Here is an 18,101-nt window from a genome sequence, read left to right as displayed (position 1 = left end):
ATCCTTTTAAGCTGAAGAGACTTTCAAACAGCTAAGGGACAGTCATTATGGCGACGGAATATGGCACTTCCGTTCCCCTCCTCGGGGAACGAAGGGTTACTTCTGTAACCTCGAACGTTCCCCTTCGGTTGGGGAACTTCAGTGCCATGAATGGGAGAATATGGAAAGCGCCACAATGACTGCACCTTACCAACACCCCCGATGAGGAGATAGTCAAGCAAGCGTGACGCACCCACATCATGGGGGGCGCGGTCCTCCAACGTGTCCCTGGCCCTAATTTATCCTACTTCAACAGAAGTTTTACGGATTTAGATATATTTTTTGGGAAGTCGTGAGCATCTAGATAATTCTAGGAAATACGACAGTACGTTGGGAAGCGTGCAATCCCGATAGGGAGGACGCTGCGGAGGCCATCCGTTACCCAAGGGGGGGATAGATGGCAGAATTTACCTATGGACTAGCCCTAAAAAGGGGGAGTACGCATAGCAAAGAGTGGTTAGCGGAGAGGGAAGACACGGGTCCGCCCAGGGGGGGGACTTAACCGTGGCGGAATAAGCATATGGGATCGCCTAGTGGGGATCACGCATAGCAGGCACCTATACCCAAAACGCGGGCTGACCAGCGGGCAGACCTACAACGTAGTGGGCCAGCAAGTGACTCCTCCGCTGAGTCAGTGCTGGGGGCCACGGAGGAATCTGCAGGGCTCACCTGACGGGGAACTTTACTGACAGATAAAAAAAGGCGCACGTACCTCCGTGTTAGGGAGAATGGCGCAGCAAGCGTGTTTCAACACCCTACCGAGTTGTCTCCTCAATCACCAAAGGGTTACCTAATACCCTTGAGGAAACCGGCTCAACACGCAGATTGTAAAACCTTGCAAATGTGTTGGGTGTCGCCCAGCCCGCAGCTCTACAGATGTCTGTTAGAGAGGCGCCGCGTGCACGCGCCCAAGAGGATGCAACGCTCCGAGTGGAGTGTGCACGTACTCCCGGGGGACACGGCTGACCTCGACTCAAATAAGCGAGTGAAATGGCATCCACAATCCAGTGGGATAATCTTTGTTTCGATACGGCACTTCCCTGCTGCCGACCGCCATAACAGACAAAGAGCTGCTCAGATGATCTAAAATTCTGAGTACGGTCCACATAAATGCGCAGAGCGCGAACTGGACAAAGTAAAGAAAGGGCTGGGTCTGCCTCCTCCGGGGGCAGCGCTTGCAGGTTCACTACCTGATCTCTAAAGGGGGTGGTAGGAACCTTGGGCACATAACCGGGGCGGGGTCTCAGGATAACGTGAGAGTAATCCGGCCCGAATTCCAGGCACGAGTCACTGACCGAAAATGCCTCCAGGTCCCCGACCCTCTTGATGGAGGCCAACGCAACCAGCAGAGCTGTCTTCAGGGACAGAAATCTTAGAGATACTGATTCGAGTGGCTCAAAGGGATCGGATCGCAGACTCGTGAGAACGAGGGCGAGATCCCAAGAGGGCATGAGAGGGGGGCGAGATGGATTAATTCGCCTAGCACCCCTAAGGAACTGGATGACCAGGTTATGCTTTCCCACGGTGCCGCCAGCTACCGTGCTATGATAAGCGGAGATGGCGGCCACGTAAACCTTGAGAGTGGAGGGCGACAGCCTGCTGTCCAACTTCTCTTGAAGGAAAGAGAGCACAACACTAATCTGGCAATTTCGGGGGTCTTCTCTGCGAGAGACGCACCATTCAGTGAATAGACTCCACTTCAGGGCGTAGGCGCGCCTCGTGGAGGGGGCTCTAGCCTGAGTGATGGTATTAACCACCGCAGTCGGTAGGTTACCTAAGTCTTCCTCGCGTCTAGGGACCACACGTGGAGGTTCCAAAGATCGGGGCGAGGGTGCCAGATGGTGCCCTGTCCCTGAGAGAGTAGGTCCTCTCTCAAAGGGATCCGCCAGGGGAGGGCCGTCGCGAGGAGTGAGAGCTCTGATATCCAGGTCCGGTTGGGCCAAAGGGGCGCAACTAGCAGAACCTGTTCCTCGTCCTCCCTGACCTTGCACAGAAACTGCGCGAGCAGGCTCACTTGGGGAAACGCATACTTGCGCATGCCCCGAGGCCAGCTGTGGGCCAGTGCATCCGTGCCGAGAGAGCCCTCGGTCAGGGAAAAAAACAACTGGCAGTGAGCGTTCTCGGGGGAAGCAAACAGATCGATCTGGGCCTCCCCGAATCGCGCCCATATCAGCTGAACAGACTCGGGGTGGAGTCTCCATTCTCCAGGGCGTAACAGCTGTCGTGAGAGCGCATCGGCTGCACGATTGAGCGTGCCTGGGACGTGAATGGCGCGCAGCGATTTCAGCCGCGGGTGACTCCAGAGGAGCAGACGGCGGGCGAGCTGAGACATGCGGCGAGAGCGCATACCCCCCATGCGGTTGATATACGCCGCCGCCGCCGTACTGTCCGTCCTGACCAGCACGTGTTGCCGCTCCAGCACCGGTAAAAAGCGGTGGAGAGCGAGGAACACTGCCAACAGCTCTAGGCGATTGATATGCCAATGCAGCTGGGCACCCTTCCAGAGGCCCGCAGCCGCATGCCCGCGACACACGGCCCCCCAACCCGTGTTGGAAGCGTCTGTTGAAACAACAACATGGCTGGACGCCTGTCCTAGAGGCACACCGGCCTGTAGGAACGAGGGGTCGTTCCAAGGGCTGAGGGCGCGGCGACACAGCGCAGTAACCGAGACCCGGTGTGTGCCCGCGTGCCATGCGCGTCTGGGGACCCGATCGTGAAGCCAGTGCTGAAGTGGTCTCATATGGAGCAACCCGAGCGGCGTGACGGCGGCTGCGGATGCCATATGCCCCAGGAGCCTCTGAAAGAACTTCAGTGGGACCACTAGTTTGCTGTCGAGCTCCCTCAGACAGTTCAGCAACAGGCGAGCGCGTTCCTCGGAGAGGTGCGCTACCATGGTGATCGAGTCCAGCTCCATCCCGAGAAAAGAAATCCTCTGCACGGGGGCGAGTTTGCTCTTTTCTCGGTTGACCTGAAGCCCCAGTAGGCGGAGATGCCGAAGCACCTCGTCCCTGTGCACAATCAATTGCTCCCGCGAGTGGGCTAAAATCAGCCAGTCGTCGAGATAACCGAGTATGCGAATGCCCGCGAGCCGAAGGGGCGCTAGGGCACCCTCCGCAAGTTTGGTGAAGACCCGCGGAGACAGAGAGAGCCCGAAGGGGAGGACCTTGTACTGCCACGCTCGACCCTCGAACGCAAACCGCAGAAATTGGCGGTGACGTGGAAGAATGGAGACATGGAAATACGCGTCCTTCAGGTCTATGGCTGCAAACCAATCCCGAGGACGAACGCATTGGAGAATGCGCCTCTGCGTGAGCATTCTGAACGGCAGCTTGTGCAGACAGCGGTTCAAAACGCGCAGATCTAGGATTGGCCGTGACCCACCGCTCTTTTTGGGTACGATGAAGTATGGGCTGTAAAACCCACTCTCCATCTCGGCTGGAGGAACCGGCTCGATTGCACCCTTCGCCAGGAGGGCAGCAATCTCCTCTCGCAAGACAGGGGCGGACAGGGGGTTGACCCTGGAGAAATACACGCCCGTAAACTTGGGGGGCCGTTTCGCGAACTGAATCGCGTAACCGAGTCTGATTGTGCGTATGAGCCACCGCGAGGGGCTGGCCCGCGCTAACCAGGCAGGCAGAGCCCTCGCTAATGGAGTCATCGCTACAATCGCTGACGTACCAGCGGTGGGGCAGCGCGGAGTGGGTGTGCTGATCCGGGAAGCACGAGGGTCCCGCGGAAAAGCTGGAGGAGAGCGATTCGCTCTGGCTCCGCACCCTGACTCCGGAGAGGGGGCTGGAGGGCTGAGGGAAGGGAGACCGTCCCCCCAGCGCTCGTGAGCCACTGGCGAAGCACGTAGAGTCTGCGAGCCGGAAGGCAGCGCGTCCCGGACTGGCAGAACTCGTGCAGTCACATCCGGGGAAGGGAAAAAGTGCTCTTTTACTGATGTTTTGGTGGCACTGAAAAGTACCGTTGTTATCGGGGCCCCGCCCTCCAGCGGGGAAAGAGCAAGTTTCCTCTTCTCCGGACGGCCTGTCTCAGGGACGCTTCGCGGTCCGTTTACCGGACTTAACGGCGCCCTGGGCAGGAGGGGCTGCCTGCTTTCGAGGTGAACGCCGCGCCCGCTTGGCCGGAGGCGCAGGCGGGGGCGGGGCAGCACTCGTTGGCGGGCGCCCTCGGCGAGGAACAGCGGAGGTGGATGGCTCGGCGGGCGGAGCGGGCTTACGGCCACGCCGATAGATGACATTGCCCATCGCATCCGACTGCTCTTTCACCGCCTTGAATTCCTGGGTGAATTCACCGACGGTGTCGCCGAACAGGCCAGCCTGGGATATGGGCGAGTCAAGAAAGCGAACTTTGTCAACGTCGCGCATATCGGCCAGGTTTAGCCAGAGGTGGCGTTCCTGAACCACAAGTGTGGACATCGTCCTCCCCAGCGCACACGCGGCGGACTTAGTAGTCCGAAGAGCATAGTCGGTCGCGGTGCGCAGCTCATGTAATAAGCTTGGGTTGGACCCGCCCTCGTGCAGCTCGGCCAGCGCCTGCGCTTGGTAGCGCTGGTAGGTGGCCATCGCGTGCAAAGCAGAAGCAGCCTGGCCCGCAGCCTTATAAGCTCTGGCTCCGAGGGAGGCAGACAACCTACAGGCTTTGGACGGGAGGCGGGGCAAACCCCGCCACGTAGAGGCGCCGCGCGGACAAAGATTGACCGCGATAGCGCGCTCCACTGACGGGATCGCCTCATACCCCCTGGCAGCTCCGCCGTCAAGGGCGGTGAGGGCGGAGGCACTCGCAGCACGGGCAGAGAAAGGTGCCCTCCAGGACTGCGTGAGCCTACTGTGCACTTCCGGGAAGAAGGGGACGAGAGGCTTCGAAGGCTTCGCCTTCTGGTCCTCTACGTAGCACCCATCTAGTCGGTCCGGCCGCGGAGCTGGGGGATAAACCATCTCCAACCCCACGGCCGAAGCAGCCCGGGAAAGCACGGCTAACATGTCCGCTTCAGGATCCGATTTGACAGCGCTCACCTGCCCGGAGGGGGCGAGCGGGTCCGGATCTTCGTCGGACAGTGAAAGCCCACCCTCCGATGCCGCGGAGGACATCTGATCTCCGGTGTCAGCGAGTGTGAGAGCTACCATCTGGTTAGACGGATCACTCTCACCACCCGAAGCTTGGATGGAGCGCCGTGAGGAGCGAGAGGTCCGCGAGCCCGTGGGCGGCGGATTAGCTCCCGCTGAAACCCTCAGATCTGCCCGAGCGCCCGCTGCTTTTTTAGAACAGGAGGCAACTGGGGTGGCTCGCTCTCTTGCGAAAGTTAGCCGCGATCTTAGCTGTGCAACGGTCATGGCATCGCAATGACGACATGAACCGCCCGCGAGCACCGCATTAACATGCTGGACCCCCAAACATGCAATGCAGTGATCGTGTCCATCATCCGGAGCCAGGAAACCCCCGCATCCAGAAACGCACAGTCGGAGCGCCATCCTGAAAAGGACGTGCTGCACGACTGTGTTGCTCTTTTAGGAAAGTTGCAACTATACGCACCGCTCTGGAGGACCGGACCCAAAGAACCGCAGGCAAGGGAGTAACCCAGCTCGACCGTCTGCCACCGCGAAGACCCACTCTGGACCGGGAGACACACTCGTTCGCTCTGAAGTGCTGATCAGCAAGAGGAACCCTCATCGACTCACTCAGAAAGGATCTGAAGCGAAAAGGATGGCGTCTGCTGGCTTCAGGTGTGCTTATATGCTGAGATGATTGCAGATGTCGCACACCTGCGCAAGCTTACGCTGCCAATTAATTTCATTCATTGGCCCGTTCAATACTCTCCAGATAAGCGGCTTCTGATCCGAATCCTCCCATTCATGGCACTGAAGTTCCCCAACCGAAGGGGAACTTAATTTTGAAACTAATTAGATTTGTTTTCTTTTCATATATGAATTTCTTTGGTTGTTACCAACATCCAGGGGACATTTCAAATCAACAGCACCTTTAGAAATATGTTTTCTGAGAAAAATAGTGACGTGTTCATTACTTATTTTCCCAGTTGTAAATATTATATAAATATTTGAATATTTGAACTATTTTAATTTTTGAGTTCTTGCCTGAATATTGTGTCCTGTTTACTTTTTTCTGATCAAAACAATAAACAATAATAAAAAAAATTACAGTTGACACCTACTGAAGTATAATTCAGATTAACTGCAATTTATTTACCAACATACCAGAAACCTATAAATATTCATAGTCATATTTTGTACAAGAATCGGTTGAAGAAATACTAGATTTAAAGAACACAGTGCGGCCCCAAAATATAAAATATAACAATAGTTTTAAATCTTTGAATCTTTTAAATCTATTAACCAATACACAGTAAATATTTATTTATATTATACATAAAAAATTATTTTGAACATTAGACATCTTAAATTTTTTTACCTTAAATTTTTATGATTAGTTTTGTACATTACTTTACACTTTTAAGGGTTTTTTATTGCAGCTTTTCAATTTATGAGTAAGTTACAATAAACGAGATTTTCATGGTTTGTTCTACAACCTAAATTACATACAGTATATCAAATATTCCCTAAAAGTATGACTATGTGAATCATGAATTTTAAGTTTTACTGTTGTTTTTCTGCATTCACAGTACATGATGGTGAAAGAAGCCCTTCATGAACGTGCCAATCTGCTGGAAATCGCCCCTCACCTATCTGCACCATTACCCATAATGCTTCCTGTTTACAAGTAAGAAAACCAGTTCATCTAATTACAACCCATTGTTCGGTACCTGTCAGACAATAAAAGAGGGAAAAAAGGAGAAATACTAGACTTTGACAGAAAGAAAGTTAAAGAGAAAGACCGGAGACGTCCTAGATTCGTAAAAGACAGTTTTTGTATTTAAATCCATTGAGAAGTTCACAGAAATGGCATTGAACCTTTCATTTGGATGCCCGCAGCAGGTGGGGTTCAGTATTTCTGTGGATCAATGCTGAACCTCTCGCCTCCTCACTCTCTGCCCCTTGTCATTCGGGGTTTTTAAAGGATCTTCCTGTCCTTACCATCATCATTACTAATTACTCGTGGCATTTATGCCTTGCTCTGATATTTAAAGCAACCGGAGGAGTGTGAAAGGGTCACAGAAATGAGAAACCTCAAGATTACATCACTTGCCTGTCAGACTTTTTTTTTTTAAACATAAGACAAATAAAATATGACACAATATGACTTAGTGGTACCTGTACAAATCCATTTCAGCCCATGTACAACTGTATCTATTATAATTAGATATAATCCCTGCTAAAATGTGTTAAAATAGTTTACTCAAAACTCAAAATTCTGCTGCCATCTATGCTAATGTGTTTTTGTTTTAAAATGCATACGTTTTGAAGCATCTTCGACCAGGGAAAATGGAGTGTTTTGAAAACTCTTGAGTTTCAAAATGCTGGTGTTTTGTGTTCAACACAGGCTTATTGTGGATATGTACCCCTGTCTACATTTCTGGAGAGCGCAAATTATGTAGCCAGAGGTACGTGTGGCTGAATTTTGTCTTTAAAACGAATGCTACCGAGCAGTACGATGCCGCCGACGTCTTCTGTTCCTTTTATCGCTACCAGCTGACCGCTTACCTCCGTATAGATAGCTTCTCTGCTGTTACCAGTTTCCCCAGTGGCTCAAAGCATATGTCATATTTTTGAAAACACTAATGGTTGGGATTAGGGAAGGGGGTGGGTCAGTCTGTTAGTCATTCAGTTGTCACAAGCTGGCCTGGTTGGCTAAAGTGTATATTGCTCCCTCTGGTGGACTTATGCAAGAAAAACGCACACAGTGGCCTCTGGTGGATTTGCCAAAACAAAAACTGTGAGCAGACGTACTGCCGATCATGTGTTTCGCTGTCCCCAGAAATATAGACCTTGGTACATATCCGCAAAGAGCCTGGATTGCTTTCATCAGTCTTGACAGACTGAAATGCAATCTTTTAAAAATGGTGGCGCAGCTATTCACAATCGCTCGCTTATTGGTCTTTTGAACTATTGTTTATCATATCCTGATTCATCCAGCCTCTGTCTTATATGAACATTACACAACTGGTAAGGTGTCACGGTTAAATAAGGATACTGAGAAGAATCCAATATGCAAGTAAAAAGTTTATTTGACACAGAATAAACCAAACAGGGTAGTGATCTCAGCTGGCGAGCTAATCAAAACAGCAGAGTACCGTCATAACATGTGACCTACTATAACAAATACACGTTGGCGACCAAAGCAAAACAAACCCGAGTGACAAAACAGACACTCCGGAAGACGCACAAACCTGCAACCGTGACATAAGGTGCATATCAAATCACACACTCCAAATTATGTTTGCTCTTTGTTCAAACTTCTTATTTCAACTGAGCTGAAACAACATAATTCTTTAGGTTTTTCTTAGGGACAACTTAATTGTTTTATGTTTAACCAACTTAAATTGTAAAAAAGCTAATAAGGTAACTTAATTCCTTCATGGTTGTCCCGACAATCGATTGCGTGGAACCCAAGATTTTTTTACAGTTTATTTTACTTGGATGATTTACTTATTTGAACATTAAAAATAAACGTGGAATGTTGGAAACTTTGTGTACTCAACACCTACAGTTTTGCTCATGTAGAGGAAGGGGAGGAGCTATCAGATGCTGAGGTTGAGGTTATTTATTTTGTATTGTGAAACAAATTCTACCAAGCAAGTGATTATGCTATATACCAGGGATCACCAAACTTGTTCCTAGAGGGCCAGTGTCCTACAGATCTTAGCTCCAACCCTAATTAAACACACCTGAACAAGCTAATTAAGGTCTTACTAGGTATACTTGAATATATACTTGATCCTGGCAGGTGTGTTGAAGCAAGTTGGAGCTAAACCCTGCAGGGACACCGGCCCTCCAGGACCAAGATTGGTGACCCCTGCTATATACAGTTGAAGTCAAAATTATTAGCCCTTCTGTGAATTTTTTATTTATTTTTTTTCAAATATTTCCCAAATTATTTTTAACAGTGCAAGGAATTTTTCACAGTATAAAAGCAGCTTTTAATAATAATAATAATAATAAAAAATCATTTTAAGGTTAAAATTATTAGCCCCCTTAAGCAGTATTTTTTTTTCAAAAGTCTACAGAACAAACCATTTTTATACAATGACTTGCCTTATTACCCTAACTTGCCTAGTTAACCTAATTAACCTAGTTAAGCCTTTAAATGTCACTTTAAGCTGTATAGAAATGTTTTGAAAAAATATCTAGTAAAATTTTATATACTGTCATCATGGCAAAGATAAAATAAATGAGTTATTAGAAATTAGTTATTAAAACTATTATGTTTAAAAATGTGTTTAAAAAGTCTTCTTTAAACAGATATTGGAAAAAAAATATGCAGGGGGCTATCCACATGCATCCACATGAAAGCATAAAAACACACTGTGATGCATACAGAATGAACCAGCGGTGATAAAACCTTAGACTAAAGCCACATTGGTCAATGGGCATGTGACAAAACCTTGGGTTTAAGTGGCCAAACAATCACACTTTGACTGGATTTCTTGAAAATCTACACCCTGGCCAGAGTTTTTATTAGAAAGTTTCAGTTACTTTTTTGTGATATATGGACAAACTGCCTATAAAAATGTGGTTTTGAAAATACGTTCGTGTGGACAGCCTGTAGTGTTAACGAAGATCTTTTTTTCTGATACGCAAAAAATGCATGATTTTTTTTTATTCTACAAAATGCTTTTTAAATTGAAAACACACTAGTGCAAACAGCACCTCTCATCCACTTATTCCAAACATATTTTAGGTTTTTGTCTTCTGTTGAACACAAAAGAGAATATTTTGAAGAGTGTTGGTAACCGGTAGCCATTGATGTTATTGGGATTCTGTTGGATGTGAATGGCTATAGTTTTTAACATTCTTCGAAATATTTTCCTTTGTGTTTAAGTGAAAAAAATAACCTCATAAAGGTTTGTAATCCCATGAGAAGTAAATGGTGAGTAAATAAAATAATTTCTCAAGACCAATTTCATAAAATCTTTGTTAGTATTTTTTGAATGTGGATTGTGCTGTCAGCGCATTTGTGTGTTTCTTAGCCTTGTTCATCAACAGAAATAATAGTGTGATGTTGTTTTAATCAGGTGGTGGCAGTTGCCGTATTACTGGGCTGGCATTAAAATGTATGACCTGGTTGCCGGATCTCAATGTCTGAAGAGCAGTTACGTTTTGAGCAAGAGCAAAGCCCTGGAGTTCTTCCCAATGCTGAAGAAAGACAAACTGGTGGGAGCCATCGTCTACTATGACGGTGAGTAAATCTATGATAAATTCAGAGCAAATGTGTATCTGTTGGCCAGTAATCAACTTAAAATCGCAAACAAAAGTTTCACTCACTGCAAGAAGGTCGCTGGTTCGAATCTGGGCTGGCCCGGTTGGCATTTCTGTGTGGAGTTTGCATGTTCTCCATGTGTTTGCATGCTCCGGTTTCCCCCACAGTTTAAAGACATGCGGTACAGCTGAATTGAATAAGCTAAATTTTCCGTAGTGTATGTGTGTGAATGAGTGTGTATGGATGTTTCCCAGTACTGGGTTGCAGCTGGAAGGGCATCCGCTGTGTAAAACATGCTGGATAAGTTGGCGGTTCATTCAGCTGTAGTGACCCCTGATGAATAAAGTGACTAAGCCAAAGGAAAATTAATAAGTCAGAAGAAGATATTTTGAAAATGTTCAAATGTTTCAAATGTTCTGGTAAGCATTGAAATACATTGTAATTTTTTTCGTACTATGGATGTCAATAGTCACCAATTTCCAACATACTTCAGTGATCCTCTTTTGTGTTCAACAAAGAAAATAACCGCTTGAGGAAACCACTTTTATTTTGAGGTGAACTGCTCCTTTAATGTGTGTTTATAGAATAATAAAACATGGTACCTTTTCATTATCTTATGGTGTTTATTTACTTGGATTGTATTGTAATAACTTCAAAAAAATATCATCCTAATATGCCAGTTGGGGCAACAAAGAGGCTCAGTGGTTAGCACTGTTGCCTCACAGCAAGAAAGTCACTGGTTCGAGTTCAAGTAGGTTTCTTCGGGTGCTCCGGTTTCCCCCACAGTCCAAAGACATGCACTATAGGTGAATTAAATAAACTTAAGCTGCGTCCCAAATTACATACTTATGCACTGTTCGACGCCATTTTGTAGTAAAAATAGTGCAAGTTGTGTGTTCACACTGAAAACTCAAAAAATATTAAGTGCACTTTAATTACCCGGATGATGCTCTCATTCAGCCGCTAAAATGAAGTGTGTAATGATGGACACTTCACGCACTCGACGACCGCAGGTTTGCTTACGTAGCGGAAGGGGCGGAGCTATCGGACGCACATGTTGAATAACTTTATTTATTTTGGATGGTGAAAGCAAAATTCTCCTACGAGAGTGATTATAGCGCCTCCGGATGGTAAATGCGGCAATACTCACGGCAGGTATTACTTGATAATTCAGTCGTTTATTTCACTGATTTGGCAACAGTCAAACGTAATCAGGGAAACGGTTTGAATTTCCGCTTAGTAAAAAAACATTAGTGTGCCATTTGGGACGCCACTACATACATGTACTATCCTGTTGAGTGTGTAAGTGCATAAGTACATAGTGCATGAGTGCATAGTGTATAGTGTGCCATTTGGGACGCAGCTTTTATTTATTTTGGATGGTGAAAGCAAAATTCTCCTATGAGAGTGGTTATAGCGCCTCCCGATAGTGAATGCAGTTTTACTCACGGCAGGTATTTGATAATTCGGTCGTTTATTTCACTGATTTGGCAACCGTCAAACGTCATCAGGGAAACGGTTTGAATTTCCGCTTAGTAAAAAAACATTAGTGTGCCATTTGGGATGACACTACATACATATACTATCCTGTTGAGTGTGTAAGTGCATAAGTACATAGTGCATGAGTGCATAGTGTATAGTGTGCCATTTGGGACGCAGCTTTAGTGTATGTGTGTGAATGAGTGTGTATGGGTGTTTCCGCTGTGTTAAAAACATATGCTGGATAAGTTGGTGGTTCATTCTGCTGTGGTGACCCCTCATGAATAAAGGGACAAAGCCAAAGAAAAATATAGTAAATATAGTAATAGTAAAGGGGTAGTTCACCCAAAATGGAAGTTCTATCATTAGTTTTTCATCCTCCACTTATTGCAAATCTGTTTGAATTTCTTCTAAGGTCAAAAGAAGATATTTTGAAAAATGTTGGAAACTGGTAACGATTGACCTCCATTGTAATTGTTTTTTCTACTATGGCTGTCAATAGTCACTGGTTTCCAACATTCTTCAGAATCTCTTCTTTTGTGTTTAACAGAGAAAAGAACCACTTGAGGGAGCATAATTGACGAGAACATTGTTATTTAATGTGTGTGTTTATAGAATTATAAAACATTTATGGTGTTTATTTACTTGGATTGTATTCTAGTAACTTCAAAAACATAATCTAAATATGTTAGTTGGGGGCAACACGAAGGCTCAGTGGTTAGCATTGTCGCCTCAAAGCTAGAAAGTCACTGGTTTCTAGTTCGAATGTTTTTTTTTTGGAGCTCCGGTTTTCCCTACACTTCAAAGACGTACTATAGGTGAATTAAATCAACTAAATTGGCCAGAGTGTATGTGTGTGGATGAGTGTGTATGGGTGTTTCCCAGTACTTGTTTGCTGCTGAAAGGGCATCCGCTCTATAAAACATATGCTAGATAAGTTGGCGGTTCAATCCGCTGTGGCGATGGAAAATGAGTGAATAAATGAAAAACAGTGTTTTGTTCTTAATATTTCTCTTATGGAAACAATGGTATTTTTACCAGAGTCATTTTTGATGAAATTATTTTAAATACAAATATTACATTATAATCTTTAGTGCCTCTTGTCAATGAAAGCAATAGTATAAATGACGGTACATCATGTTCATGTACAATAGCACAATAGCATAATACAATCACACTAATGCCACATTTAATGACGTATTAAAAGTTATAAATGGCATCGTTCTTATAATTTTGTACATAAACCATACTTCATTCATTTGATGGATACAAATGAAATCAAAAGCATTCATTTGATGGAAAGCTTGCGGTTAGCTAAACTGTGCCGTTGTTTCCGGTATCATCATCTCTCCCAGAAAGCATTTAAATCATCTTGATATCGCCTTTCTCTTTTCATTATTTACATATGTGACCTTTAAAGAACAATCAAATCAAATCGAGTTGTGTATCGAATCGAATTGCTGTCAACCCATAGATTCACACTCTTAATTCAGAGGTTTATTTCTCATGAGAGGTTATGGGTTTGAATCAGACTTCTTAAATTATAATTCAGATTTCTTTATCGGTAGATGCATATCGCTCATAGTGGCGTATTAATTGCATTTTACTTCGTTATTAATCTAGTGGGTGTTGCTCTTCTTTTTTTGTCATTTAAATATGTCACACGCATTGAATAGAATTGAATTGCCGTCAACCTATTGATTTACACTCTTAACTCTTGTGAGAGATTACAGGTTGGAATCTGACTTTATAATTATTTGAAGTTTAATACAATTATTAAATTGTATATTTATATTATTTTATTATTTATATTTAAATTTCATATCTAAAATTTTGATATTATTTTATATTTATATATTCAAACATATATATTTATATAATATAAAAAAAAAAATATATATATATATATATATATTCAAGTATATATATATTCAAATATTGAGAAAAATATAATTATACATATTTAAGCTCTGAAAACTGAATGTTTTTTATTAACCCAGTGTAGTTTTCTGCAAATAAATGTTCTAAATGATCACATTTAAAATTGTAGACACATAATCAGTAGTTCATAAAATCAATATAAAATGCAGAATTAAACTAAATTCACACTTATTAACTGCAAATCCAGAGTATGGATAATAATGTGGAAGTGATCTGAAATGGGAATCAAAAACTATTGCTGTTAACTCATGAAATTTCATCCTAAATTTAGATATCATGTTATCAATTTAAAATGAATTATGTCTTAGTCAATAGATGCATATTAGAGGCTTTTTATGCAGGGTATAATTAGGTGTCCTAATTATAGTGTAACTATTTGTTTAACTACTGAGTAATATTAATTAATTACGTCTACTTGCTATTGGTGTTGGGTAAGTTATTTCCAAAAATTAAGCATTTACTAATTACACCATTAAAATGGAATTTAAGTTATGTTTTTGATTACTTAGTCTACAATTAGTAATTTAATTTACAATTTAATTACTTGACTTAATACTACTTAAAATCCATAAAAAAATTTCAACACATATAGACAATAGAAATTAAACTCTTTTATTTTAAGTCTAATAGAAACCTTTAGTTTAGTTTCAAAAAATATTAAATACTTCAAAGCTTTTAAACTAATGACACCACTTTTCATATGTTGACAAATTTCTTATTTCATTGTTTCTTAGGCATGCACAACTGTCAGACAAATCTAACAGTCTTATCAAATCTGCAAAATCAGGTTATTATGCAAAATATATGAATAAAAAATATATACATTATATATACACAACTGCTCGGCTTTCTTTTAATCCGCTTGTTAAGTGTGACGTCACGCGAAGCGGCTTCCGGGTCCAAGCACTCTATTCAACTGAATGGGGAGACTCATGAAATGGTAATAATAAACGTTTACAAAGCGATTTAATGCTTTCGAAAATCACGATCGCAGTGTATATGTCCATGCCTAATATCCGATGGCCAGAAAGTGATACATTTTTTTATAAACTGTTACATTTTTGGTATTTGTTATGCAGCAAGCCCAGAGATTGTTGTTTACACTAGGATTTTATATGAAATTAACTTTAATGTGTGATAGGAATAAAACGTGATCATAAAGGAATGATTTCTCCACTCAAATGAATGGCGGCTTGGACCCAGAAACTGTATTACATTCGTCACAAACACGTCACCACTTAACAAGCGGATATATATTTTTCAACTATTTACTCACTGAATTCATTCATTTTTTTTCATAAGCACATGCAATCATCCTAAATAATGTAACGTTCTGTAGTTGAACGATACAATTATTCTGCAAAATATATTCGTTAACAAAAAATTCAATTCACCTGCTTCTCTGAATTGACTTATGTACAATATTTAGGCATGTACATTATAAGTAACTGAAATTAAATTACCGGAAAATTGAAAATACTGGTAATCTTCTTTCTTTATTTTTTGCATAAAAGTAATTTAATTATAGTAATTATTTGCTTTTGTAACTAATCACTCCCAACACTGGTAACAATATGGTGTTATAATCCATGTTACATTTAGGGTTATTTGCACGTAATAATGCTTAATTGATCATAATTTCTATAGTATGTGTAAAAACAACACCTTAAAATAAAGTTATACCTTACTTTTTTTTTTTTTTTTTTGTTTTGTGGTTAACAAATTTTAAAAGGTTCTGGTCATGTCTTTGGCTTTTTTAAGACAGTGCAAGTCTTTCATACATTGTAAAATAAAATCTTGCTGCCTTAAAGTAAATGCTTTTTTAAGTTTAATCAAATGAACTTTTTTAGTCATCTCATCTTACATCAATCAAACTGAATAAAAATATTAAGTTAAACTTTGTATAGCTTAAAAAATTTAGTTGAAACCTGATTAAATTCATTAATTAATTAATTTTCCTTTGGCTTAGTCTCTCAATTATCAGAAGTCGCCGCAGCGGAATGAACCACCAGCTATTCCAGCGTATGTTTTACACAGCGGATGCCCTTTCAGCCACAACCCAGCACTTTGTAAAAAGCAATAAGTTACTTAACTAGAGTAAAGTAAGTACACCCGTTGCCTTAAAAGTGACAAGTTTACTTAAAAAAGTGATTAAACCTGTTATAGCTTGGAACTATGAGTTGACTTAATTTTTTAAATTATGAACATAGTTAATTTAATTAATAATATTAATTTAATTCCTTACATTTATATACTGTAGCGCTTTTCTGTACACTCAAAGCGCTTTACACGTTGGGGGGAATCTCCTCATCCACCACCAGTGTGCAGCATCCACCTGGATGACGCGACGGTAGCCATATTGCACCAGACCGCACACCACACTCCAGCTTATTTGTGGAGAGGAGACAGAGTGATGAAGCCAATTATGATATGGGGATGGTTAGAAGACCAGTGGGCAAGATTGGCCTGGAAGTAGAGGTCTGCATTCCCGCGAAATTTCCGAATAAATCGCTGGAGTGCTCGGTATCGGGTTAAATTTGGGACGGGAGCGGGCTGTCTAGCAATATCGCGGATATTGCTATGCGAATGAGAGAGAGAGAGAGAGAGCAAGCTTTGCCTGTGTGTGTGCTTGGTGCTTGTGTGTGTGTATGTTAGTGCGCGCGCGCGCGAATGAGAGAGAGAGAGCTTTCCCAGATAGCAAAATACACTCGGGCCAGTTCCGGCTAGATTCTCACCTGCCGGAGACTTACCACTCAGCCCGGCTCCGGCTGCCGGACTCCGGATGCTTGTGGACTCACTGCCCGATTCCGGCCCGAATCAATCGGGCCAGATGCGGCGGCTGTAAGCGAGCCGACGCTGCCGCATCCGCGCCAGAATCGGCCCGAGAGTAATGTGCGCTGCGGCCCGGAGCTGGCGCGACTCAGTATTTATATACCTTTATATAAAACCTTTTGGTATTACATTGGTACTTGATAGATGGTATTACAAGCCTTTGAGTTGATATAACTGCAAACGCCTGTGTGTCTGCTTGGGGCTTGTGTGTGTGTTAGTGCGCGCGCGCGTATGAGAGAGATTTGTCTGTGTGTGTGTGTGCTTGGTGCTTTGTGTGTGTGTGTTTATACAGACAGCTTGGCTGCCTGGACTGTATAACTGGGGGATTTTCGGTTTTGTTCTCCCCCGCTCTTTAGCGGGATCGGGCGCGGCGGCCAGAAAACGGGGCGGGTCGGGCAGCGGGACAATAAATTCTTAATATAAGCGGGAGCAGTCGGGTTCGGGCTAAAACCTGGCGGGTGCGGGCGGGAGCGGGATTCAAAATTTAGTCCCGCGCAGATCTCTACCTGGAAGCTAGTGATTTTTAACAACCACAGAGAGTCGGAAGTCAATCAATCCCTTCAAGAGCAATGGGTTTACTCACTTTTTTAAAGTTAAGTGAACTAATTTCTTTTTTACAGTGTAATGGGAATCCAGATTAACTTATTAGAATAAGTTAAAGGAACATACACATAATTGTTGTCTTGACTTTTTGCCATTAAGGGCTCTATTTTGACGGTCCATGCGCAAAACGGAAAGCGCAGGGCGCAAATACTTTTAGGGCGTGTCAGAATCCATATTTGCTATTTTAAGGACGGGAAAATCCGCTTTGCGCCGTGGTGCATGGTCTAAAAGGGTTGAGTTTATTTTCTTAATGAGTTATAGGTGTGTTTTGAGAATAAACCAATCAGAGTCTCGTCTCCCATTCCCTTTAAGAGCCAGCTGCGTCACGCTATAAGCACACTTGCTATTTACATCAGGTAAACTAAGTGTAAGTGGAAAAACTGAGCATTTCACTAGCAAACAGTTAACAGTTAATAGTTTTTTTTTAACAGAAAACAGTTAAATAGAGCATCTACCGCGCGAGAATGAGAGATAAATTATCTACTTTCACTTTCGCTCTCGTGGATAGGGAAACCTTTACGTACAGACATTAATTAGCCTATAAATAATTAATTTTGTTTGTTAAGCGCAAATATTTGTTTCAAAACTATTTCTAAATTCAGTTCTAATTTATAGCAAACAAATAAATGAACAATAATAACGAAGTGTGCTCAAAAACCTGAGTTATATCCTAAAACACATGCTGTGCCCCATATGGTCTAAAACCTGCAGGTGGGCAAATCTAAGCTTGTTTTTAATAAAACAAATATAAATATAGATATAATAAATAATACTGCTAATAATTATACAAAAGCAAATTGTTATGAATGAACTGGAAAAGCCTCCCGAGATGAAGAAGGCATAAAAGCAGTGGTTTTTCATATTTATGTAGG

The 18,101-nt window shown here is 43.3% G+C and overlaps 1 protein-coding gene across 3 annotated transcripts in view; it reads left to right on the top strand.

Moving 5' to 3' along the window:
- Nucleotides 1-18,101, top strand: part of gpd2 (glycerol-3-phosphate dehydrogenase 2 (mitochondrial)) — an 83,607-nt gene that overhangs the window by 20,584 nt on the left and 44,922 nt on the right. For all 3 annotated transcript variants that reach the window (XM_005165843.6, XM_068221793.2, NM_001045348.1), the window contains 2 exon segments: nt 6,680-6,777; nt 10,190-10,353. In XM_005165843.6, the coding sequence (XP_005165900.1) occupies nt 6,680-6,777; nt 10,190-10,353 (262 nt within the window).

The sequence above is a fragment of the Danio rerio genome, chromosome 6, assembly GCF_049306965.1.
Source record: "Danio rerio strain Tuebingen ecotype United States chromosome 6, GRCz12tu, whole genome shotgun sequence".
Lineage (NCBI taxonomy): Eukaryota > Metazoa > Chordata > Actinopteri > Cypriniformes > Danionidae > Danio > Danio rerio.
Note: the sequence above shows the minus strand (reverse complement) of the source record. Positions and strands in the feature narration are given on the sequence as shown.